At 47.7% G+C, this 26021-nt stretch overlaps 1 protein-coding gene across 1 annotated transcript; it reads right to left on the bottom strand.

Annotated features, from left to right (window-relative positions):
* Nucleotides 1-4542: 4542 nt before the first annotated feature.
* Nucleotides 4543-7211, bottom strand: FAM241B (family with sequence similarity 241 member B). Its single transcript, XM_036265837.1, has 3 exons — nucleotides 7149-7211; nucleotides 5764-5913; nucleotides 4543-5064 (listed from the first exon to the last, which is right to left on the bottom strand). Exons 2-3 carry the CDS (start codon nucleotides 5854-5856, stop codon nucleotides 4795-4797), a joined length of 363 nt encoding a protein of 120 aa, XP_036121730.1. The 5' UTR covers nucleotides 5857-5913; nucleotides 7149-7211; the 3' UTR covers nucleotides 4543-4794.
* Nucleotides 7212-26021: the final 18810 nt, after the last annotated feature.

The following is a 26021-nucleotide window of genomic DNA, read 5'->3' as shown; positions in this document are numbered from 1 at the left end:
AGTTCAATTCTGGCCAAGGGCACATACTTTGGTTGCGATTCGTCCCTGGCCCGGGTCCGGGTCATGCAGGAGGCAATCTGTCAATGTGTCTCTTTCACATCAATATTTCTCTCTCTCTCCCTCCCACTCTATCTGACGATAAATAGAAAAATATCCTCGGGTGAGGATTAAATATATATATATATATATATGTTTAAGTAAAATGCGAGTTGCTCTAAAGAAATATACCTGTAAACCCTAAAGCCACTACTTTGTGAATATGGTATTATCAAGGGCTGCCCTGGTGCCAGAAACTGCCAAGTGCTTCCCATGAATTAATGTACTGGATCCTCGGCCCCTGGGAGGTACAGACAGTATGCAGAGGGGCAGGGAGAGTGTGGACTGTGCCCGAGCTCACTGGTTAACTGGAGGGGGATCTGGCCTCCTGCAGTGCCCCCCAACATGCACACACCAGCCCTCCTTCCCCACCCAGTGCTCAGCAACCCCCACACTTGAGGCCCTTGGCCTAAAGGCTCAGGCTTCATGTTGGACAGCTTCCTCTTCTTCCCAAGCTCTGGGTCCCTAACGCCAAGTGGTTTCGGCACATCCCCCACCTCCAAACCAGAGGGTTAAACACACCCCTCTGCAGTGCCATCAGCACACTCACCTCCTGGAACTTCTCCTGCTGCCCTTGGGGCTCTGGGTGGCAGCGCAAGGAGGGCTGAGCTTGGCTTCTCCCCTGATGCCCGTGGGCAGGCCGCAGGCTTGTCTCTCCATACAGCTGTGGCAGCAAAGTCCTCCGCTGCCCCCACCTCGACCTGCACCGGCCCTGCACAGCCCTCGGGGACCCTGAGCCAGGTCGCTGGATCTCTCCCCTTGTCAGTTTGCGATGAAATCGTCATGTGTTCAGGGATGCAGGGGCTGCGGCCCACAGCTGGGAAGCCATGGAGACCAGCATCCTCACACCCACCCTGTGCCCTCTCAGAGATGACCTGAGGGTCCCAGTGGTCCCAGCAGGTAGTGAGGCCTGTGTCCACCCCCTCCCTCTTCCCTATGGGCCACTGGCACACTCTGCACAGGGTCTGACCAGGCCCTCCCTCTCCCCCATCAAAATCACCCGGATGGCTTCGTAAGAGGCAGGCCTTGCCTATCCCTCAGCACTTCTGAGACTCGTCAGGCCTGGGGATCGCATCTGGAGCAAGTCTGCAGGTGATGCTGGCAAACAGCCAACGCACAGTAGAGGCGTAGTCGAGAATGCAGGCTTTGGCCTCAGTTTGAAACCTAGTCCAGCCCCAGCCCGCTCAGGGTCCTGGGCAAGTGACAAATGCTCTCCGGTGTGCCCAGCAGTGAAACAAAGATGACAGTGATGGCACCTGAGTCATAAAGTTCCGGTGACGATTACATGATGTCAACTGCTTTGCGTAGTGTCAGGTGCACACATTTGCAGTAAATTCATCCTGTCCTGACTCTGAGACCCTTAACAAGCCACTCAGCTTCAGGGAGCACGGAGCAGCAGCTGCCGTCCTTCTCTGGCAGCTGGGGAGGGGACAGCGCTGGTCCTGAGAACACAGCCGGCTCCGAGGGGCCTGGGACACTGCAGCGGGAGGGGCATCGGTGGAGGAGGGGCGGGGGCTGGTGCAGCGCCTCCTCCAGGCTCTCTGTCCCCTCTCTCGCCCCCCATACGGGGTGATCCCAGAGGCTACAAGAGCAGGAGGGACGAAGATTACCATCCCTTCTTAGAGAAGAGGAACAGGCTCGCGGCCAGGGTCCTAGACCCATGAAGCAGAGCAGGGCCTGCAGACAGACAGGCTTCCTCTGGGGCCCAGCCGGCCCGGTGGGGTAATGCCAGGCCGGGAGGCTGAGCGCAGAGGCTCTGCCTACCACACCTAGGCTGCTTCCTCAACTCACAGAGCAAGAGTCCCCAGAGAGGGAGTCCAGCCCCTGCCTCTGCAGAAGGGCGGGGTTCTAGAAGGTCCAGTCGCCGAGGGTGCAGCCAAGAGAGGCCTCCTTAGGGGGCTGGAGACCTGGGGCCTGCTCTCGGCTCGAGTCTCCTCTGGGAAGGCGGACGAGGACCCCTGCAGGCTCTCTGGGCAGCAAAGGGCCTGGAACTGGTGGCAGGAGGCCCGGGAGGCTGGCCAGCCAGGGCTGGAGCCACATGTAGCTCTGCTCAGCAGGTGGCCCCAACCAGGGAGTCTAAACAGGTCCTCGGAGGGGAGAGGCTCCCCTTTGCGGCCCTAGAGAGGCAGCAGAGGCCCCGGGGGATCCCTCTGTGCTCACATGGGGGGTGGCGCCCCTCCCAGAGGCAGCCAGGCTGCAAATCCAACCCGACACGGAGACAAGCTTCAGGGATCAGCCCGGAGATGAGCAGAAGCCTCCCCAGAACTCTGCCCTCACTCAAGGCGGCCCAGTCTGGGGGGCCCTGTCACCGCGGGTGGGGTGGGGCAGAGGGTGGCAGAGGAGGAGAGCCCACCCTCCTCGGCAAATAAGACAGAGCTCTCTGCCTGCCCAGAACACAGTGGGGCCAGCATTTCTGCACAGGGGCATTGGAAGGGAGGCAGAGGTGCGGCGGCGGGCAGCTGGCGGCGGACCCGGGCCACACAGCCCCAGGCACCCGCCCTCCCGCGCCACCTGTGGGGTAGGCAGGCCCAGCACACTCTCAGACCCGGGCCTTCGAACTGTGGGGCAGAGCAGAGGTTAGCGGCTCTGCCAGAGCCCGAGGGGCACAGGGCGGGGGGTTAAGGAAAGAAGGGTGAAGAGGTGGCCCCCGGGCCCCAGCCCGATCGAACCAGAGCAGCTCTGCCAGGATGGTGTCGTGCGTTGGAACTGCCAGCCAACAGGAAGGACAGCAACGCTCCTTTCTCACACAACGCACTTCGAGACCCAGCCCCCTTCGGCTGGCACAGGTTTCAGGGGGGTGCCTCTGCCCGTGTGGTCAGAGCTGCCCAGGGCTCCTGCTTCCCAGCACCTGCCTGGAAGTGAGGCCAGGCCCCTCCCTCCCAGGGTCCTCGTCCCGGGGAGACAAGCCGCCCCCTCCTTCCTGCCTTCCCTAAAGGACCTCTGGGTCTCCTCAAGGGGCTTGGACTTGGGGACTGGAAACAATTCTAGAACAGTCTCCAGCCCTGAACTGTGGACTCGAATTCATATGCCTCAAGGGGGATCCACTTCTGATTATTTCTTCAGAGAGTCCTTTAGTTTTGCAAGGGGGAAAAAAGAGGGAAACCCAGCCAGAGACACAAACTGAGGGGCAGTTTCTAGGGAGGGAGATAGATGCTGGGCAGGAGATTCCCTGTCTTTCGTGCAGCAGCTGGGTGAGGGCAGATGTGCAGGGCAGGAGGTGCACAGGGAGCAGCCAGACACCAGCCAGGGCCCCACAGGAGCTGCTGGGAGCTAGACCCTCCCTTCCCTTTCTCTGATCCCCCATCCACGGACCCAGCACCTTCCCCAATATATGGCCATCAAAAAGGGAACATGTTCCAACAGCCGCCAGGAAATAAAGACACAGGACACACCACAGAGCTCCCGGGAAGGTCTGATGAAGGCCACCGCCCCCTCCAGGGCAGCAGTGGGCACAGGGGCCTGGAGGAGAGGATTCTGCTCTGGGCAGCACAGCAGGTTGTCAAGGAGGAATATAATCCATCTCAGTCTTTCTCCCTCATCCTCCCCCTCCCTCATCCCGTGACTGCTCTCTCGGCACTGGCCTTAGGGAATCACCCCCAAATCCTGCCTTTCTCCCCCAAACTGCCAAACTCCAAAGGATTCTAAGAGGGTGAGAGATCTGGTCCCTGGGAGGGGAACTCCTCAGGTTCACCCAGCTTCTCTGACCTTTAACACGCAGGACGTTTTGGGCCCAGGGCCCTCAGCCCCCGACAGGGCCTCCATGCGGACCCAGGGCTCACCAGCCAAACCTCAAACCTCCTCTCACGAAAAGCAGGTAGTCTCACCCCACAGGCCCTGGGCAGTCAGCGCCAAGACCCCGCCCGCCATGGAGAATGTGCTGCAGTCAGGCTGAGAGCCTCAGGGGTTGGAGCCCCTGGACAAGGGGGACCTGCCCTCAGCTGTCCTGACCCCGCAGCCACCAGCCATCCCGCCCCGCTTCTCAGAGTGAGCCTGGCAGTTATCTGAGCATCAGACAAGAGGCCCAGCCCAGCTTTGCCTGGGCCCCTCCCAGGCCCTGACGCCTATGGAAAAAGTTATGAGCTACCCTCCAAGGTCAAATGCCCATGTCTGACCCGTTCCTCAATCCCAACCATGCCCAACCACCTTTTCCAAGTCTTCCAGATCTGTGTGTAGCTGTGCCATTATTTATTAATATCTCTATACGGACTCATATTTACTTCAATTTATTTATTGAAAACACCACCACAATAAATAGAATGCCAGTACCACCTGTCATAAATAAAAGGTAGCCAATAAAAAATACCATTAAAACAAAACGGGGCTATAAAAGTCTGGAAACTTTTCCCGCCTGCTCTCAGCCCACGGCCCGTTCCCTAGTAACGGGAGTCAGCACGTGCCCAGGGGCACGAGGACACGTTGGCACCAAGCTGCGCCTGTCTTCTCGGCATAACAGGATTGGAAGAACATGGAAAGGGAATCCCTTTCTTGCTCTGATTTTGTGCTTAATGGGCCCGATACTATCTAAAAACATCTCAAGGGAAAGAGAGTGTGCACCCGATACTTTGGGACTACTGGACTAGAGGTTCCCTCTGCATCATGCGTAACACAGTGCGGACACGGTGTTTTCTGGGCACATCTTCAAGGCACCACTAGATCCCCTCCCATGTGCCTGCTCTCACCCCAAGGCCCCAGCAGAGGTCACCGCTGACTCAGGTGGGACACCAGGTAGACGAGGCCCACCAGCAGGAGTCCTCGCACACCCAGCATCATGAGCAGGAAGAGGAGCAGGATGGAGGTCACCGGCTCCACGGCGTGGTTGCCGAGATGCCACTGGGGGAAGCCCATGTTCACCAGCTGCCGGTTGAGGTCATTGAAGGGGGACTGAGCAGCACCTAGCCTGGCCGCCCCCTGCTGCTGCCGGAGGCCAGGACCCCCCAGGGGGGCACCGTGGCCCCTATTGAGAAAGCTCTGAAAGGTGAAGACAGAAAATCAATGAATCCAGAGAAAGCTTCCCTGGAGGTGAGGTGCCTGGCAGAAGGTACTGTGGGCTGGCCCTGCCCTGCCCTCCAGTCACCCAGAGCCACACCCTCCTTGCTCAGCAATCCCCAGATGCCACCCACAGGAATTCCAGCTACTGAGTCACAAGCTCTCAGAGCACAGGAACTGCCAGTCCCCACTGCCCATGTGGTGCCAGGAAGAAGGTCCCAGCACAGAGGAGAGAGAAAGGGGTCACGGCGGGTTAGACTACTTGGCAGAGCGATCAGGCGGGCATTAGGCTCCGCACCCCTCCCTCTCCACTCCACATCGTGTGGCCGGCTCATCTCCTGCACTTCCTCTCCAGCTTCTCTCTCACCCAACAGACTCTTAAAAGAAAGGTGCTGGCTCCAGTGGAGTTTGCTAACCAGGTTAAAGGAGGGAGAGCTGTTGGGTTTGACGTCTGGGAAGGCTGCCCTGAGGAGGAAGGGCTAGAGAGGCAAGGGGCTGGGCAGTAAATCTGCTCGGGTTTTCCCCAAGTTTTGACACCCCACCCTTCTCCAGCCTAGCTCTCTGCAAAGAGAACTTCAGGATAGAGGCTGATGACCAGTAAGAGAGCTTCTGGGAGCTAAGGAGTAACTGGCCCACAGGACAGAGGACACTGCTCCCCTTCTACGGGGACTAGGCACCTACCTGTCGAGGGGTGCTACTGCGAGGCGAGGTAGTGGTCCTCACGCGGGGATCGTCGTCCTGCACGATTTCCCCATTGGCCAAGATCCGTACCATCCTTCCAGGAGCTCTGGGTCCCTGCTGGGTTGCACCTTTCCTCAGGCCTCAAAAAGGCTGAAAACACACACACACACACACACACACACACACACACCAATTTACCAGAGATAGAGATGCTGGCTTTCAATAGGAAAAACTGCGATTCTGGGTGCTCACATTGGTGACCCATCTAAGCAGGCACTGCGGCTGATTAATTTTAAACAGCAATAAATGCAAGTTGTTTGCCAGACAAAAACCTTTCAGACATTGTGTCCACTGGGGAAACCAGTAAAAGGATCCTTGGAGGAGGTTTTATTATTAACCACCAGCAGCAACGGGTGGGAACGAGAACCCTGCTGTGGCCCGGGCACTGTGGACAGTCCACCAAGGCTCCTCTCACACCTCCCCACACCCCTCTCAGCAGGTGCAGCCCGACGGTAACCAGCTTGCCCAGGATCATTCACCGGTGGGCAGCAGAGAAAGAACGTAAAGACCTTCTCTGGGCACTAAATGATGAGTCTAGGCCCCCAACACCCCCTGGTTTTTCATTTCCTTCTGTTAAAAAAGTGGTCCAGTGTGCTGTCCCCAGGGAGTCAACGCCAAGGACCCGAGCTTTCCTCCCCCAGGAGACCCAGGCTCATTTCAGATCCACTGCCTGGCAGCAGGGGGCACTGGTGGCCACACAGCCCCAGAGCTGGGGGAGGACCGGACCCTCTGCAGGGGGCACGCCCCTCACCTGTCCCACACCGAGGGAACACCAGTCCCTCTGCTATCGGGAGGGCAGGGCCGGCCTTCCCAAAACAGGGAGTGGGGGTGCTTCTGTGGCTCTGGGAGAGCCCCACGCCGCAGACCCCAAGGGTGTCCCGTGGGCTGGAGGTGGGGGTGGGGACCCTGACATGCCTCTAACTGAGCCTGTGTAAAGGCCTTTTTTCCCTCAGGAGGCTGGCCACAGTTTTCATTTAAATTCTCAAGCACTTGTGACACACGCCACAAAGGGTGAAGACCCCCCCATCTCTTGCCCTTGACCTGGAGCCTGAGCCAGGCGGATCCCCTTTTTGAAGCCTGCCGGCCTCTGCAGAAGGCCAAGTGGGTTGTGGCCCTGCGCGGTCCCTCGTGCTTTGTCATCCCGACCCCCTGCGTGGGCTGTGGGCGCCGCCGGCCCTCGGTGCACCTGACCCTGCCGATGGGGAAATGGGGTGCTCCTGGGGCAGGAGGGACCCTGCCCGGGCCGCCGAGCCCAGCTCTGAAAGCAGGACCGTGGTAGGAGAAGGGTGCGCCCCCGCTCCCTGCGCCCCGGGCCCGGCACCCACCTGCAGGCGCGGCTCCGGGGCTGGCGGCGTCCACTCTCCGCGGCTTCCAGGCCGCTTCCTCCCACCTGACCGCACAGGAAGAGCGCGCGGCGGTGCGGCCCAGCGGGCGGCGTAGCAGCGCGCTCTGCAGGCCTCCGGGGGAACTGCAGCTGCAGAGCCCGGAGGACGAGGCGCAGGGCGCGGGGGCGGGAGACAGGGGGCTGGGGAGGAGAGAAAGGTCCAAAGGAGAGGGAAAGAGAAGGAATAAAACAGTATGGAGAGGAGAGAGATGAGTTCGGAGGAAGGAGGAGGGAAAAGAAGAGGAAAGGGAAGTAGAGCCCACAGAAGAAAAACCCAGGGGTTGGGGTACCCTAGCCTGGGAGGAGAGGTGGGCACAGGTTCAGTACGCCAGTTGAAGTTTGCTAAGCCGGCTCCTTGGATGCCCCTTGAGTAGGACCTAGCCCTGCCCTCAAGGAGCTCCAACTCCAGTGAGCAAGATAAGGTATGACCCACAGAGCAGGTGCAACTAACTGGGGGGGGGGGGGGGGCTCCCTGAAGGAGGCAGCCTTTGAGCTGGCCCAGAAGTGTAGGTGGGAGTTTGCTTGTAAGGCAAATAGGGAGAGGCACTCCTGGCAAAGGGAACCACAGGCAAAGGAGGGGCAATCAACCTGTACCTCTTCCTTCAGTTTTCAACCCCACCCTCACCCCAGGACTTGTTCCCTATGGACTGGTCCCCAGTGGGAGAGAATGAGCTCTGTAGTCCCACAATTCGGGTTCATGTTCTGTACTCTGGCAAATGACTGAGCTGCTCAGTGTCCTCATCTGCCAAATGGATATATTCATAGCACTTACTTCACAGGATTGTGTGAAGGTTAGTATGAGAGTCCCTGGCACATAGCAAATGTTGATAAACATTAGTATTTTTAAATTTTTTATTTTTCAATTACAGTTGACATTCAATATTACATTTGTTTCAGGTATGCAGCATAGTGGTTAGACATTTATATAACTTACAAAGTGATTCCCCTGATATGTCTAGTACCCCCCAACACCATGCAGAGTTATTACAATATTGTTGGCTATGTTCCCTATGCTGTACTTTCCATCCCTGTGACTATTTTGTAACTACCAACTTGTATTTCTTAATTGTGTCACCTATTCCACCCAGCCCTGCTACCCCCTCCCACTTGGCAACCATCATTTTCTTCCCTATATCTATGAATTTGTTTCTATTTTGTTGTTTTTTAGGTTCCACATATAAGTGAAATCATATGGTATTTGTCTCTCTTCGTTTTACTTATTTCACTTAGTATAGTACCCTCCAGTTCTGTTCATGTTGTCACAAATGGTAAATTTCATTTTTTATGGCTGAGTAATATTCCATTGTCTGTATGTACCACATCTCCTATAACTATCAATCAGTGGATGTTTCTGGGAGTAGGCAGATATTTATTGAGCATATATTAGGACCCAGATGCCTGCTAGCTCCTCGGCTGGGGGGAACAGAAAGAAGAGTGAGACAGACCTTGCTCCGAGGGCTCATTGTCTGTCACCACGGTTTAGTTATTTGATTATGAAACCTTTTTAATAAAAAATGTTGAGTAGGTCCCCCTAATATCTGTGTCTTATTTGTACATTGTTTATTTGTTTATAAATAATACACATGTGCTGTGAGAGCAGGTTGGCATTGTGATGAGGTGGCCACTAGAACCAGAGGGGAAGGGGGGGGGTAGAAGAGGGTACGAGGGATAATGGTGATGGAAGGAGACTTGACTTGGGGTTGTGAACACACAATATGATATACAGATGATGTATTATAGAATCATACACCTCATGCCTATATAATTTTATTAACCAACGCCACCCCAGTAAGTTCAATAAATAAATAAATAAGTGGCTGCTAGAGTCAGCCTGGGTTTGAATCTTAGGACGGCTGTTCTTTAGTGGTGTGACATTGGGCCAGTTATCCAACCTCTCTGGCCTCCATTTTCTCATCTGTAAAATGGGGATCGTAACAGTACCCGTCTCATCAGGTCTTTGTGAAGCACTAAGCACTCCCTTGTGTAAAGTCTTTGGAAGACAGCATGGCCACAGTAAGTGTCCAAGGGCTGCTGACCATTATTATCATTGTTATTGCTCCACCACATTAAGTTGATTTTAAAGGATATAAATTTAAAAAGAATCAGATTTCAAATAAGTATAAACTGAAATCCTAGTGCTTTCTTCCTGCAGTCTGACACCTCCCAGGGTTGCACAGCGCCCTGCGGTGATCCCAGGGCAAGATGCCTGACTGTCAGAGGTGGTCTGTGGCTCTCCAACCTGACTGCACAGTGGAATTCCCTGGGACATTCATAAACAACCCTGTGACTGAGTTTCACCCCAGAGGTGACAATGCCATTGATCTGGGATATAACCTGGGCATAGAGACATTTCAAACAATAATTTTCAGGAGATTCTAATGAGCAGTCAGGGTTGAGAACCACTGCCTTCCATGAACAGAGCCCCATAAATGGGGTTCACAACCTCTGTGGGCTGGGGGAACCAGGGAAGAAATAAAGGAGATTTCCAGGAAGGCTTGAGCTGGTACAGCGGTTTCCAAAGAGACAACCCAGCCAGAGATAACCATGAGAGCCCAGAGGCGAAGTAAGTCCTTCTGAAGAAGGTCAAGAACAGCTTCAGGAGGTAGTATTGTTTGACTGGACTTGAAAAAGGCCCATCATTAACAATTAAAACAGCTGCAAAAGGCTGTGAATCACTTTTCCTACCTCTCCTCTTCTTTCAGGTTCTCCCCTGCTCAAGACCTTGCAATGGCTCCCTGTTGTCTGCCCCAACAAGACCCCACTTATTGGCAGGCTTTGAAATCTTCCAGTTCTGGGAGACCGAAAAATGGCGGCGGAGTGAACGGAGCTACACAGACCATCTCCCAGAACCAAACTGGAATTACAACTATAACACAGACAAGTCGACGGGAAAAACCAACAGAAAAGCAGCTTGCGAGGACCATACAACGAGGGACACTGACTCCATCCCGGTAGGCTTGCGAAGGCGTGAGACGGGGCTGGGAGCCCACGGTCGGCAGCTCGGCAGCGGCCTCAGCTGTAAGCGGCGCCCTCGGGTCACACTCCCAGGCGGCTCCACAGCGCAGCCGGGACAGAGGCTGAAACAGCCACAGCCACTCACCTTGGGCTCCGGCGGAGGGAGGGCGGACTGAACTGGAACTGTGTCGGGACACTTGGGATTTGGAGGGCGCTCGGAGCTTTGGCTGAGTGCAGCCACTCAGGAAAGCGGCCACATTGCTCCTTCCCAGGGCTCTGGGGAGAGGCAGCAGCCCCTCCCTCGGAGATCCAACCCCACCCTGTGGGCCATTGAAGTGCTAATTGAGGCTCACTAACAACCAGCATCTGCCCCACCCTCCTGAAAGCCCCTTGGCTGAGCACCAGAGGGAGTTTTTCAATCAACTGACAACCCAAAACTCATCAATTAACCTAGACTGCTAGCCTCCAGGCAAAAAGCTAGAGGATAACAGTACGTTTCCTGGGCTGGGACTTTAACCAGGAAAGTAAGACTTGACAATGGTGTTCAACGTGGGTCCTCCCTCGCTCATCTAAACACAGGAGAGGGAGCCACAAACAGCAGAACACCAACACCCACAGGGAGAACTTGACAGGTTCCAAAGCCCACAGTGATAGCCAAAATGGTGAAACACAGAAACAGAAGCCAAATGAAAGAGCAAGACACCTCCACCGAAGATGAGATCAATGTGGAGCAATTAGGCATGTTAACAGAGCTAGAATTCAGAGCCATGATCTTGAGGAAGCTGAACAGCATGAGTAAGGACATAGAGACACTGAAAATAAGCCAATTGGAAATTAAAAACCAACAAGAAGAGATAAAAAATGACATATCAGAAATGAAAAACACATTGGAAGGTTTAAAAAGCAGAGTAGGGGAAGCTGAGGACCGGATCAGTGAATTAGAAGACAGGGTAGAAAAAATCAACCAATCAGAAAACCAAAAGGAAAAAACTATTAAAAAACAGGAAGACAGCTTAAGAGAACTATGGGACAACTGGAAACGTAATAATATTCGCATCATAGGAGTCCCCGAAGAAGAAGAAAATGAGCAAGGGATAGAGAATATATTAAAAAAAATAGTGAGAGAAAACTTCCCTAATTTGGTGAAGGAAGAAGGCATTCAAGTTCAAGAAGCACAGAGAGTCCCAAGTAAGAAGAACCCAAACAGGCCCACACCAAGACACATAGTAATTAAAATGCCACAAATTAAAGACAAAGAGAGAATCCTAAAAGCAGCAAGAGATAAGCAACAGGTTACCTACAAAGAAAACCCCATAAGGCTCTCAGCTGACTTCTCACAAGAAACACTACAGGCCAGAGAGAATGGCATGAAGTAATCAAAGTCATGAAAAACAAGAATCTGAATCCAAGACTACTCTACCCAGCAAGGCTATCATTCAAAATAGAAGGTCAAATAAAGAGCTTCCCAGACAAAAAAAGGCTAAGGGAATACATTAGCACCAAACCAGCATTGCAAGAAATGTTAAAAGGACTGCTGTAATTAGCAGCAGAAATGGGAAGAAAAATAGAACCACACTAAACAAAAATGGCAATAAATAAGTACATATCAATAATCACCTTAAACGTAAATGGATTGAATGCTCCCATAAAAAGACACAGAGTAGCTGATTGGATAAGAAAGCATGACTCATCTATATGTTGTTTACAAGAGACCCACCTCTCAACAAAAGACTCACATAGGTTGAAAGTGAAGGGATGGAAAAAATTTTTCCAAGCAAATGGAAAGCAAAAAAAAAGCTGGGGTAGCAATTCTCATATCTGATAAAATAGATTTCAAAATGAAGACCATAACTAGAGACAAAGACGGCCACTACATAATATTGAAAGGATCTATCCAACAGGAAGATATAACCTTGATAAACATATATGCACCCAATATAGGAGCACCAAAATATATTAAAAATCTTCTGGAGGACTTCCAAGGAGAAATCGACAACAATACAATCATAGCAGGGGACTTCAACACCCCATTGACAGCACTGGATAGATCCTCTAGGCAAAAAATTAGCAAGGAAACAGAGACTCTAAATGAAGCACTAGACCAAATGGATTTAATAGATATCTACAGAGAATTACACCCCAAAACTACAGAATACACATTCTTCTCAAGTGCACATGGGACATTCTCAAAGATAGACCACATGTTATGGCACAAACTAAATCTCTTCAAGTTCAAGAAGATTGAAATCATATCAAGCATCTTCTCAGATCACAATGGCATGAAACTAGAAATCAATTGCAACAAGAACATGCAAAGACATTCCAACACATGGAGGCTAAATAGCATGTTATTAAACAATGAATGGGTCACTGAGGAGATCAAGGAAGAAATTAAAAACTTCCTGGAAACCAATGAAAATGAACACACAATAACACAGAATCTATGGGATGCAGCGAAAGCAGTTCTCAGAGGGAAGTTCATAGCACTACAGGCCTACCTCAAAAAACAAGAAAAATTTCTAATTGACTGTCTAACCTCACAACTTAAAGAATTAGAAAGCAAACAAAAAGAAAACCCCAGAGCAAGTAGAAGGAAGGAAATAGTAAAGATCAGAGCAGAAATAAATGACATAGAGACCAAAAACACAATTCAAAGGATCAATGAAACAAAGAGCTGGTTTTTCGAAAAGATAAACAAGATTGATGGACCCTTAGCTAGACTCACCAAGAAACAAAGAGAGAGAACCCAAATACATAAAATCAGAAATGAAAGAGGAGAAGTAACAACCAACACCACGGAAATACAAAAGATCATTAACAACTACTATGAACAACTATATGGCAACAAATTCGACAATCTAAGCGAAATGGACAAATTTCTAGAAACACACAGTCTCCCAAAACTATTCCCGGAAGAGATAGAAAACTTGAACAGACCAATAACAACTAAGGAAATTGAAGAGGTAATCAAGACTCTCCCAGCAAACAAAAGCCCAGGCCCAGATGGCTTCACGGGGGAGTTTTACCGAACATTCAAAAAAGAACTAACACCCATTCTCCTCAAACTATTTCAAAAAATTCAAGAAGAAGGAAGACTTCCAAACACGTTCTAGAGGCAAGCATAATTCTAATTCCAAAACCAGAAAAAGACACTACGAAGAAAGAAAACTACAGGCCAATATCCCTGATGAACATAGACGCCAAAATCCTGAACAAAATATTAGCAAATCGGATCCAGAAATACATCAAAAAAATTATTCACCATGACCAAGTGGGATTCATTCCAGGGATGCAAGGCTGGTACAATATTCGCAAAGCAATAAACGTGATACACCACATAAACAAAATGAAGAATAAAAACCACATGATCATATCAATAGATGCTGAAAAAGCATTCGACAAAATCCAGCATCCATTTCTGATAAAAATGCTCAGCAATGTGGGAATAGAGGGATCATATCTCGACATCATAAAGGCCATATATGAAAGACCTACAGCCAACATCATACTCAATGGACAGAAACTAAAAACATTTCCATTAAGAACAGAAACAAGAAAGGGATGTCCACTTTCGCCACTCTTATTTAACATTGTACTGGAAGTCTTAGCCACAGCAATCAGACATGAAGAAAAAATAAAAGGGATCCAAATTGGAAAGGAGGAAGTGAAACTGTCATTATTTGCAGATGACATGATATTGTACATAGAAAACCCTAAAGACTCCATCAAAAATCTATTAGACTTAATAAATGAATTTGGCAAAGTAGCAGGATACAAAATTAACGTCAAGAAATCGACGGCATTCTTGTACATCAATGATGAACTCACAGAAAGAGAAACTGAAAAAACAATCCCATTTACCATCGCGCCAAAAAAATTACGATACCTAGGAATAAACTTAACCAAAGAAGTTAAGGACCTATTTTGCAGAAAACTACAGGTCATTGAAAAAAGAAATAGAGGAAGATATAAAAAAGTGGAAGCACATACCCTGTTCATGGATTGGAAGAATTAACATCATTAAAATGTCCATACTACCCAAAGCAATCTATAGATTCAATGCAATCCCCATCAAAATACCAACGACATATTTCATAGAACTAGAACAAATACTTCAAAAGTTCATATGGAACCAAAAAAGACCCCGAATAGCCACAGCAATCTTGAAAAAGAAGAACAAAGTAGGTGAGATCACAATACCAGATATCAGGTTATACTACAAAGCGACTGTAACCAAAACAGCCTGGTACTGGCACAAGAACAGGCATATAGACCAGTGGAACAGAACTGAAAACCCAGAAATGGTCCCAAGGCAATACGCTCAATTAATAGTTGACAAAGGTGGCAAGAGCATACAGTGGAGTAAAGACAGCCTCTTTAATAAATGGTGTTGAAAAAATTGGACAGCTACATGCAAAAAAATGAAACTAGACCATCAACTTACACCATACCCAAAAATAAACTCAAAATGGATAAAAGTCTTAATTGTGACCCATGAATCCATAAAAATTCTAGAAGAAAATCTAGGCAACAAAATTTCGGACATCATACGGAGCAGAATTTTCACTGATACATCACCTAAGGCAACAGAAATAAAGGAGAAAATGAATACATGGGACTACATCAAACTAAAAAGCTTCTGCACAGCAAAAGAAACAATCATCAAAATGGAAAGGCAACCCACTGTATGGGAGAACATCATTGCCAATGATGTATCAGATAAGGGGTTAATTTCCAATATATATAGAGTGCTCATACAACTCCAAAAAAGGAAGACAAAGAACCCAATTAAAAAATGGGCAGAGGAGCTGAATAGACACCTCTCCAAACAGGACATACAAATGGCCAAGAGACATATGAAGAACTGCTCAACACCACTAATCATCAGAGAGATGCAAATTAAAACAACAATGAGGTATCACCTCACACCTGTCAGAATGGCCGCCATCAACAAATCATCAAACAACAAGTGTTGGCGAGGGTGTGGAGAAAAGGGGACTCTAATACACTGCTGGTAGGAATGCAGACTGGTGCAGCCGCTATGGAAAACAATATGGTGCTACCTCAAAAAATTAAAAATTGAACTTCCATTTGACCCAGTGATCCCACTGCTGGGAATATACCCTAAGAAGCCTGAAACACCAATCAGGAAGAATATATGTACCCCCATGTTCATAGCAGCACTATTTACAATAGCTAAGATCTGGAAACAGCCCAAGTGTCCACCAGTAGACGAATGGATAAAAAAGCAGTGGTACATATACACCATGGAGTACTATGCAGCGGTAAGAAAGAAAGATCTCTTATCCTTTGAGACGACATGGAGGGACCTGGAAAGTATTATCCTAAGTGAAAGAAGCCAAGCAGAAAAAGACAAATACCACATGATCTCACTTATATACGGAATATAATGAACATAACAGTCTGAGGAATACAGTAGACCCAGACACATGGAAATAGGGCACAGACTGACATCCCTCAGAAGAGGGGATGGGGGGTGGGGGGGTGGGAAGAGATAAACCACAGAACTTATATGCATGTATGCATGACCAATGGACATGGACAACTAAGCCGGGGACAGGGTGGAGGGGGGGTGGGGTGGGGGGTGCCAATGGGGTAAAAAGGTAAAATATCTGTAACAAAAAAATAAATAAAAATTCATAAAAAAACAAACAAACAAAAAAAAAAAAAGAGAAAGAAAATCTTCCAGTTCTGGCCCCAGCACTCTTATCAACTCTCTCCCTCGGCTCCGCCCACCTGGTCTCTTCACTGTCCCTGAAAGTACAAACGTATATCACCTGAAGTCCTGTTTGCTTGGGCCTATCTGCCCGAAGGCCCTTCCCACACAATCTACACCCCCCCCCCGCCCCGCACATCCCCAAACTTCTATGTCAACAACACAAACCAGTTCTGATTGTTCCCTGTAATAATAATAATTCTTATGTGTGCAGAATCCTTATCACTTTCAAAGTGCTTTTCCAGAGACCCTGTCATTTTTTTTTAGATTATGCAATAAGGATAGATGTTATTGTTCTCCAGTTTCAGAAGAGACTGAGGCTCAGAGAGACTCCCGATGACCAGCCTGAGGTCAGTGGCAGAGTCAGGATTCAAAGGAGCACAGATTCCCTACCCCTCCATTCTGGGCTCTGCACCCCTCAAACAGCTCCCCCCCCCCCAAGGTTTCTCTCATCTCTGCTGCATCTTCACTTTGTGTTCCTCCCACAAAATGCTATTGGCATAAGACTGACTCCCAGCAGGTGCCCCAACTGTGCTTTTGGTCTTTCTGGTCACTGCAGAGTTACTTACTTGTCAACCAGCTGCCAGGTGTCCTAGCTCCTACTCTAATCTGCAGATGAAAACAACTGCTTTACTTTTGAAAGAGAATGTTGCTCTGTAACAATGATAATGATGATGCAATGTCACTTTAAATATATCTCATTGTTTTCCTCCTGGCATTCCCCCCTCTCTCTCCCACACCAACATAGTCCGCAGTGCTCACTACTCAGAGAATGGCGTGGGAGAGAGGCAGAACTCCGGCGGCTCCAGCAGCCTGTGCCCATTGAGGAGAGTGTCTGGTGCCTCTTCAGTGAAACATTGGCAGAGAAGGAAATGATGGAAGCCTGGGTGCCATGTTCCAGAGCTCAAAGGTGGGCATGACACCCAGGAGAGGCAATGGCCAGGCAGTGAGCCCAGACAGAGGGGCCTTAGGTAGCCTCGAGAGATCTCTGGACACATCCTGGCTTGGGTGTGATGGAAGGATTTCTATCCTTCCAGAAAAAGTTTCTGGATGTGGAGGAGCCAGGCAGGTGAATGTAGTGACCTTCATCCATGGACAGGTGGTGGAGGACAGTAATGACTGCCACCCCCTACCCCCCCCCCAACCCCAGTGTGATGATATGAGGAGGGGGTCCTCTGGGAGGCAGTTAGGTTTAGATGCGGTCATAAGGGTGGAACCCCCATCATAGGATTAATGCCCTTATAAGAAGAGGAAGAGACACCAGAGCTTCCTCTCTCAGCTATATGAAGACAGGAGAGATGTCTGTGAGCTGGGACGAGAGCTCTCGCCAGGAACGGAATCGGCTGGCACCTTGACCTGGTATGGAAGTCCCATTCTCCAGAACTGTGAGAAATAAATATCTGTTGTTTAAGCCATCCAGTCTGTGGAATTTCATTATAACAGCCCAAGCTGACTAACGCAATTATGATAGCATCAGGGGAGAACCCCTTTCAGACAGAACACACCCTTTCCCCACTGAGGCCTGACCTGGACAGTTTCCCTACAATCACAACAAAATGCCAGAATGCAGACACAGGCCTGTAGCCACGCCCATCACTTTAAGCTACTACAAAGAAACCTACAAACGAGTAAAAAGTAGCGCTGGCTGTAAAAAGTAGCGCTGGCTGTGCACAAGACAAGGCTCTGGGCTGCTCCCAGACTACTGGGAGGGAACATCTGATCTTTGTTCCACGCTTGGGAAGAAGCCTTTGCTCGTGCTTGCACACCGACTGGCAGTGCCAGCACCATCAGGGAGCTGGAGGGGACTGCAGAAGCTCAGGCCTGGCGCTGACCTACTGAACCAGAATTTCTGAGTTGGTGGCCAAGGGATCTGCATTTTAACAAACTCCAAGTAACTCTTATACACGCTGAAGTTTGAGAAGCACTGCTTGAGACCAATGGATTTTCAAACTCTTTTGACGGAAATACATTTCACATCACACCCTAATAGCCATGCACACACATAAAGACACAATATTTACAGATATTTTGAAAATATATCAGTAATATATTTTTGTAAGGAAAACAAATGCCAATCAAGACTTTGTTTGATTTCATCATCAACTTATATTGTCCTTCTCAAAACTAGTTACACAGGAAAATCATGCAAGGAAACTTTCATAAACTATTGGTGCCCAAACCAACTGACTGAGAAGCTCTCCAAGGTGAAGCCTGGGTGTGTCTTTCCCAGGCGATTTAATATGCACTCAGGTTGTGGACACTAATGTGTAATTTTAAAAACAACACAGGAGCCCAGCCGGTGTGGTTCAGTGGTTGAGCATGGACCCATGGACCAAGAGGTCACCAGTCCAATTCCCAGTCAGGGCACATACCCAGGTTGTGGGTTCGATCCCCAGTGGGGGCATGCAGAAGGCGGCCAATTGATGTTCTCTCTCATCGATGTTTCTCTCTCTCTCTATCTCTTTCTCTAAAATCAATAATGAAAAAATATTTTAAGGTTAAAAAAAAAAAACAGAAACACCTCAGGATATGCTCCTCTACCAAGTGGCTGCCCCTAGACTTAAAGCTTCTAAGGATACAGAGCAGTGAGTTCCACTTTGCTCATAAGGATAAAGTTGTATAATAAGCTCCAACCCCCAAGCAGGAAACACTGCCCTGGGTACATCATCCTAATTGCAGTCACTTCCCTCCTTTGACTACACAAATGCCAACCACAAAGACCATTACTGAGCCCTCAATATGGCACCAATTCTCAAGGAGACCACCTGGCTCCTTGGTGGCAAGTTGACGTCATTGGGCCCCCTTCCATTCTAAAAGGGCCAGGGGTTCATTCTGGCAAGGATAGACACATGTCCCACGTGTGTGTTCGCCTTTCCTGGCTGAAAGGCCTCAGCTAGCTCCACACGTCTTACAGAGTGTTTGATCTACAGGCACGGATCTCACATAACGCTGCATTACACCGGGGTCCCGGTTTACAGCGAAGCAGGTGCAGGAGGGTGCACATGACCATGGGATCCACTGGTTATATCACATACTACACCAGCAAGAAGCTACTGGACTGAGAGAACATTCGACCAGCCCACTGAAGGCATGGTCAAGTGTCAGCTCTGGCAATAGTCTGCAAGAATGAAGTGCCATCCTGAAGGATGCATCCTATACCTTGAATCAAAGACCTTTACATGATGCTGTGTCTGCATGGATTTGGGAACCAAAGAGTGGAAGCAGAAATGGCCCCACTTAGCATCATTCCCAATGACCCACTTGGGGCATTTGTGCTTTCCATCCCCACAACTCTGGGCTCTGCAAGGTCTGAGGTCTGCTCCCCAAAGGGGGGAAACTGGGGCCAGAGAATGATAATCTAAGGGTACAGCCTGAGCACTTTGAGCTTGTATTCCTGGAGCCCAAGAGGCAAGAAGAGGAGTCGCTATCTTGGCAGGAGTAGGTGGTCCCGGTTGCCAGGAGGAGGTAGGGCTGTTCTTACATCATGGGGACAGGAGGATCATGTTTGGCACCCAGCTGATCCACTGGGATACTTCTTGGTTCTTCTTTACCCAAATGTAATGGTAAAGGGCAAGTGCAGAAACTCTGTCCCCGATGGGCATGTGACCAGAAGCTCAGAGACCTCAGGGATGAGGGTCTGGGTGATGCCACCAGGTAAATCACTGAACTCAACAGAGATGCTAGCTGAGAAGGGGGACCTAGAATGGATAGTGGAGGAGGGACACGATGATGTTTTGTCCCACTAATCTTCAGGAAGAGAGCCCACCAGAATCCTGAGAAAGTGGGTCTGAGTTGTGCAAGGGGTAGACTGTAGTAAACGTGAGGATGTGCTGGCCAGATCCTCCTCCAAGGAAGGGCTTGTTGCTCTAACTTCTATGAGAGTGACAGTGGCAGATTTCAGCTGTCTGTCCCTTCACAGACTGCTTTGCTGCAGGGCGACACTTTCCCCAAGTTCAAGCCCTTGAGCATTCAATGAGTGATAGAGATAGGGGGTAGCAGTGGACCATTTCCGCTCCGGAGTGCTTGAGGTCAGCTGAGGTTGTCAGGTTTGCATCACCCCCGTTTCCTCGGCCTCCCTAATACGTAGACTGAACTCTAAAGTCGGCCTCAGTTTGCTTCCCGGAGAACCCAAAATGGGCCAAGTCCCCATTCTGCTGGAATAAGAAAATATTAATCTCATTTAATGTGAAATAGCCCCTGCCCCTAATATTGCAGAGACAGTCAAGTGTCCTTCAGGTTTATAGTCCTCTTATGCCTTTTAATAACTGAGCCCTCCCCTCCACCAAGGTCTGACATGTTCCTAGCCACCCATGATATTATTGGGTAGCTAGAAAATTCAAAATAAACGATCAGAATTAATATGAGGTTTAGAAAGATTATGTCGGCCTGCGGTCCAGAGAGACCCAGGTTCAGTTCCCGCTAAGGGCACATACCTTGGTTGCGGTTTGTCCCCAGCGCCGGTTGGGTCGGGCGGGAGGCAGCCACTTGATGTGTCCCTTTCACGTCAATGTTTCTCTCTCTCTTCCTCTCTCCCTCCCCCTCTATCTGAACAAAAAGTGGAAAAATGTCCTTGGGTGAGGGGGGAAAAAAAAAGAAAATACACACAGCACCTAGTGTTAATCTAACAAAAAATGTACATTTGGTCCTCTATTCTGTTCTGTTGATCTATGTGATTATCTCTCTGCCAATGCCACACAGTCTTGATTACTGTAGCTATATAATAATTTCTGAAATTGGGTAGATGATTCCTCCCTCTTCATTCTGATTTTTCAAAACTGTCTTAGTTTTTATGGTTTTGTTTTCAAGATACTCTTTATCAAACTGAGGACTATCATCCCTATTTCTATTTTTCTGAAAATTTTTATCATGAATGAATACTGAATATTGTCAAATTATTTTCTTGCATTGATTGATATGACCAGGTGATTTTTCTTCTTTATCATGTTAATGTGATAAATTATATTGAATTATTTTTTAATATTGAGCCAGACTTGCATGTCTGGAATAAACATACTTGTTCATAATGTAATTTTTAAAATATATTACTGAATTACAATGAACTAGTTAGATTCCCTCCTATTTTCTGGAAAAGCTTATATAGAATTAGTGTAAATTCTTTAAATGTTTGATAAAATTTACCAGTGAAACCATATAGGCCTACAGAATTATATTGGGAGTTTTAAAATTATGAATTCAAAACCTGTAATGGTTACAGAGCTGTTCATGATATGTGTGTTGTGGTGGTGTGTTTTTTGAGGAATTGCTCCATTTTGTCCAAGTTGTCAAATTTATGTTTTTGGGGTTCTCTGTAGTATCCACTTATTATCTTTTTAATGTCTGCAGGGTCTAGAGTGACTGCTATCCCATCTTTCATTCCTGATCCTGGTATTTGTGTCCTCTCCCTTTTCTCTTGTCACTCTTGCTAGAGGTTGATCCATTTTATTTCATTGGTTTTCTCTATTGTTTTTCTGTTTTCAATTTCTCTGAGTTCTGCCCCTGACTATTCCTTTCCTCTGCTTGCTCTTGCTTCGGGTTTCCTTTGCTCTTCTTTTTCTAAATTCTCGAGGTAGAAGCTTAGATAATTTGTTTGAGAAATCCTCTTTTCTAATATAAACATTTAGTACCCCACATTTCTCTCTTAGCCCTGTTTTATCTCTACCCCACACATTTTGATATGTTGTATTTTTATTTTTATTTAGTTTAATGAATTTTTAAATGTATTTGTTGTTCCCCCTTTGATGCATGGATTACTTAGAAGGGTATTGTTTAGTCTTCAGGTGTTTGGACATTTTCCTGTTGTCTTTCTGTTGTAGTTTTAGTTTAATTCCATTGCAGTCTGAGAACACATTCTGTAGGAGTTCAATTCTTTAAAATGTATTGAGGTTTGTTTTATGGTCCAAGATATGATCTACCTGCGTGAATGTCCATATGTTATTAAAAAGAATTATATTCTGCTGTTTTCAGGTGGATTTTTCTATAAATGTAAATATATAGTTTGTCGATGATGTTGTTGAGGTCTTCTCTATCCTTGCTGATTTCCTGTTCAGTTGCTGTATCAATTGTTGAGAGAGGGATGTTGACACCTCTAACTATAATTGTGGATCTGCTTACTTCCCCTTTCAATTCTATTAGTTTTTGTTTCACATATTTTTCAGTTTTGTTATTTGGTGCATGTACATTTAGGTTTCTTGTACCTTCTTAGTAGATTAACTATTTTATTATATATATTGTTCCTCTCCATCTCTGGTAACATTCCTTGCTCTGAAGTCTACTTTATCCTGCTTTCTTTTCATTAATGTTTGCATAATATATCTTTTTCCATAAATTTGCTTTCAACTTACCTATATTGTTACATTTCAAGCAATTTTTCTTATAGACAGAATTTTTTCTTTTAATTCTTACCCGAGGATATATTTTCATTTATCATCAGATAGAGTGCGGTGGGGGGAGAGGGAGAGAGAGAGGCATTGATGTGAGAGAAACACAGAGACTGATTGACTTCCACATGACCCCAACCAGGGCCGGGGACGAACTGCAACCAAGGTACGTGCCACGACCGGAATTGAACCCGTGACTCATTGGTCAGCTGGCTGATGCTCTAACTGCTGAGCCAAACTGGCAAGGGCTAGACAGCATATTTTTCCACTCTGCCAATCTGTCTTTTATTTAGTGTATTTAGACATTTAATGTAATTATTGATATGTTAGGGCTAAATCTGCCAATTTAATTTTTTTGTTTTCTGTGTGTTCTGTTTTTCATTTTTTTGTTTTGGTTTCCCTGCCTTTTTGTGTGTTACTTGAACATTTCTTAGAATTCCATTTTTATTTATCTTTATATTTTATATAAAGATATATTTTAGTTTGTATTTAGTTTATATTTTTTAGTTTGTCTTTTTATGTTGCTTATTTATGTTATCTAATTAATCTAATGTAATCTAAGTGTTACATTACATATACATAACTTATCGCTGTCTATTGGTGACATAATTTTACTATTTTGAGTGAAGTATAAGAATGTACTTCTCTTTATGTTTATTTACTTTCCCAATTATAATGTAACTGTCTTAAGCATGTCCTCTACAGATATTTAGAACCACATCAGATGATATTATAATTTTATTTCAACTGTCAAACATAATTTAGAAAACTCGAGGAGAGAAGAAAAGCCTATTGCATTCAGTCATATTTTTACCTACCCTGTTATTTCTCCCTTCCTGGTGCTCCAGTGTTCTTTGTTTTATTTTTTCCTTTCTGTTTGGAGAACTTCCTTTGGCCATTACTTTAGAGTAGGTCTCCTGATCACAAATTATTTTCATTTTCCTTCATCTGATAATGTCTTGATATCTTCCTCATGGCTGAAGGATATTTCATTGACAGGTCTTTCTTTCCACACCTGACAAAATTGTGCCATTTATTTCTGGTCTCAATGGTTTCTCAATGGGCCCAATCCTTAGTGGGGTGCATGCAGGAGGTGACCAATCGATGTTCTCTCTCATCAATGTTTCTATCTCTCTCTCCCTCTTCCTTCTTTTCTCTCTAAAATCAATAAAGAAAAAAAAAGTTTTTTAAAAAAGTAGACAAAGGCCTTGATTGTACGAATTATGAGAAAAGAAAACCAAATGGCCAACAAGCTTTTGAAAAAGTGCTCAACATCATTAGCCATCAGGGAACTAGCAAGTGAAACCACTGGGAGACTACCACACACTCACTCGACAAGCAGACTGAGAAGTCGACGGCACCCGGTGTTGGTGAGGATCTGCAGCCGTGACAGTTCCCGCACACCGCTGGCAGACACGACACCGCCACTGCGGAGAACCACCGGTGGTTGCCGAGGAAAGGTAACCGCTTGCATTCTTTAAGACGCGGGACACAAAAGTGAGTGCTCCTATGCACCAGATCATGGGTACATGCACTTTCACATTAGAAACTGGGAAAGAATTCAAATGTCCATCAAACTAAAATGGGTAAATAAATTGTAGTTGAGCCCTACAGTGGAACGCTACACAGTAACAAAGACTGTAAACTCGAATTGCAGGCAATACCATAGTTCAATCTTTTTTTCTTTTCTTTTCTTTTTTTCTTTATTGATTTTAGATAGAGAGGAAAGGAGAGGGAGAGAGAGATAGAAACATTGATGAGAGAAAACTTGACTGGCCACCTCCTGCACGCCACCTCACTGGGATTTGACCCAAAACCTGGGCACATGCCCTGACTGGGAACCGGCAACCTCTTGGCACATGGTTTGATGTTCAACCACTGACCCACACTAGCCGGGCCATAGTTAAATCTTTTTTTTTTTTTTAATCCTCACCCGAGGACATTTTTCCATTTTTTGTTCAGAGAGAGTGGGAGGAAGAGGAAGAGAGAGAGAGAAACTTCGACGTGAATGAGACACATCCAGTGGCTGCCACCCGCATGACCAACCAGGGCCGGGGACAAACTGCAACGGAAGTACGTGCCCTTAGCGGGAACCGAACCCAGGTCTCTCTGGACCACAGGCCGACGCTGTAACGGCTGAGCCAAACTGGCCAGGGCAGATCTTAAAAGTATTATATTGAACTAAAGAAAGTAGAAGCAAAAATCTTATTTCATGGTTTCTTTATATAAAGGTCAACAGAAGGTAAAATTGAGTTATGTTGTTTAGGGTACATACTTGGGTGGTAAAACTGTAATAAGAAACAAAGAAATTATTACCAAATATTTAGTGATTAGTTCTAGGTAAGATGGAGGAATTGTGCCTGGCAAGGGGTATGCACACAGTTAGAAGGGGAGCCTATGAGGTGCTGGCAATATTTAATTTTTTTGACCTGATTGGTGGTTTCATGTATGCTTACTTTATAACAATTTGTTAAACTGCAGGGGGAGAAGGAGGGGCAGGTGGTGATCAAATAGATCTATGCTTTCATTAGAAGCAACCTAGGTAGGGATTAAGTGTATGGTGTCTGAATCAGTCAACTTGCATTTGAATTCTCTAGCTCTGCTACCTATTATTTGCTGTGTGACCTTATACAATTTGCTTAACCCCTCTGTGTCTTGATTGTCTTATCTGGGATGACAATACTACCTAACTGAACATTGATAGGACTTAAACATGCAATAATAGTACAGAAGCTTTGTTAGATAAGCAAACAGTCATACATTCACCTAACAGAAAATTCCTTGAGTGCTTGTGCTGGGCTGGGCCCTTCAGTAAGCGGTCAGAGGCCAGGGGACTTGGGTCAAAAATGCATATGGAGGTCTCAGAGCTGGGCTCCACCTTCGAGTCAGTGTGGCTACTTCCCACTAAAATCCGGATCAGTTTGCAGGCCTGGGCCAGCTGAGCCCACAAGCTGGCTGGGGGTCTCAGCTTGTGGGGTCTCAGCTTAACAGTCCTGAGTTGGGGCATTCCCACAGGGACAGGAAGCCAGGCAGGCCTCCCTAGCTGTGTTTCCTCAGCTGGGCCGGAGGCTTCAGGCAGTCTGACACCGGGACCGGGCGGCCCGTTCTGCTGCAGGGCTCGGGAGAGTGGAGGGAGGCAGACTGTGAGAAAACAGGAGCAGAGAGAGTGGAGGAGCGGGGCGGGGAGGGGGGGGTCTTGGCTGCCTTTTATCCCTTCCACAGAGGGAGTAGAAACAGAAGCGTGGGGGTGTGTTGAACCAAAAAAGGAGCCAAAGGCAGAGAATGAGGCCAGTCCAGCCAAGTGCTCTTTGTGGGGTCTTAATTAAGCCTGGAGGCCCCATTGTTCCTTTCAGGATGAAACATATGTTCAGGGCCGGGCTGAGGTTTGGGACTGAAATTTCAATGGTGCTGGGCCCTGTGGTCTGCCACGGGAGGGGGGTCAGGGGAGGCTCTTCCTAAGCCCAGCGAGAGTCCATAGCATCCCACAGAGGCTCCTTTGCTGGAGTAGGAAATAAAACAACTAGGAAGGGTAGCACAGCCCCCTGCCCCGCACCAGTGTGGGAAAACACACAGGCTGTGTGACTTTGACGAGCCTCAGTTTCCCAGTGTGCACATTCGGGTGAAGCTGGCTGGGATAACCCACCGTCCCCCAAACCAGCTGCCACATGAGCAGAGGCCACCCCCGCGGCTGGCAGCCCAACAGCACAGGGCTGAGCCCGAGGTGAGTCACACTCGCAGTGCTCAC

The sequence above is a fragment of the Molossus molossus genome, unplaced genomic scaffold (genome assembly GCF_014108415.1).
Source record: "Molossus molossus isolate mMolMol1 unplaced genomic scaffold, mMolMol1.p scaffold_m16_p_17, whole genome shotgun sequence".
NCBI lineage: Eukaryota > Metazoa > Chordata > Mammalia > Chiroptera > Molossidae > Molossus > Molossus molossus.
Note: the sequence above shows the minus strand (reverse complement) of the source record. Positions and strands in the feature narration are given on the sequence as shown.

What these genes read in the sequence shown, in the direction of transcription:
- FAM241B (XM_036265837.1), bottom strand. Translation starts at nt 5,856, where the DNA reads ATGGTACGGATCTTGGCCAATGGGGAAATCGTGCAGGACGACGATCCC. An exon ending in GCAGTAGCACCCCTCGACAG is followed by an intron (nt 5,065 to 5,763) that starts GTAGGTGCCTAG and finishes TTCACCTTTCAG; the next exon opens with AGCTTTCTCAATAGGGGCCA.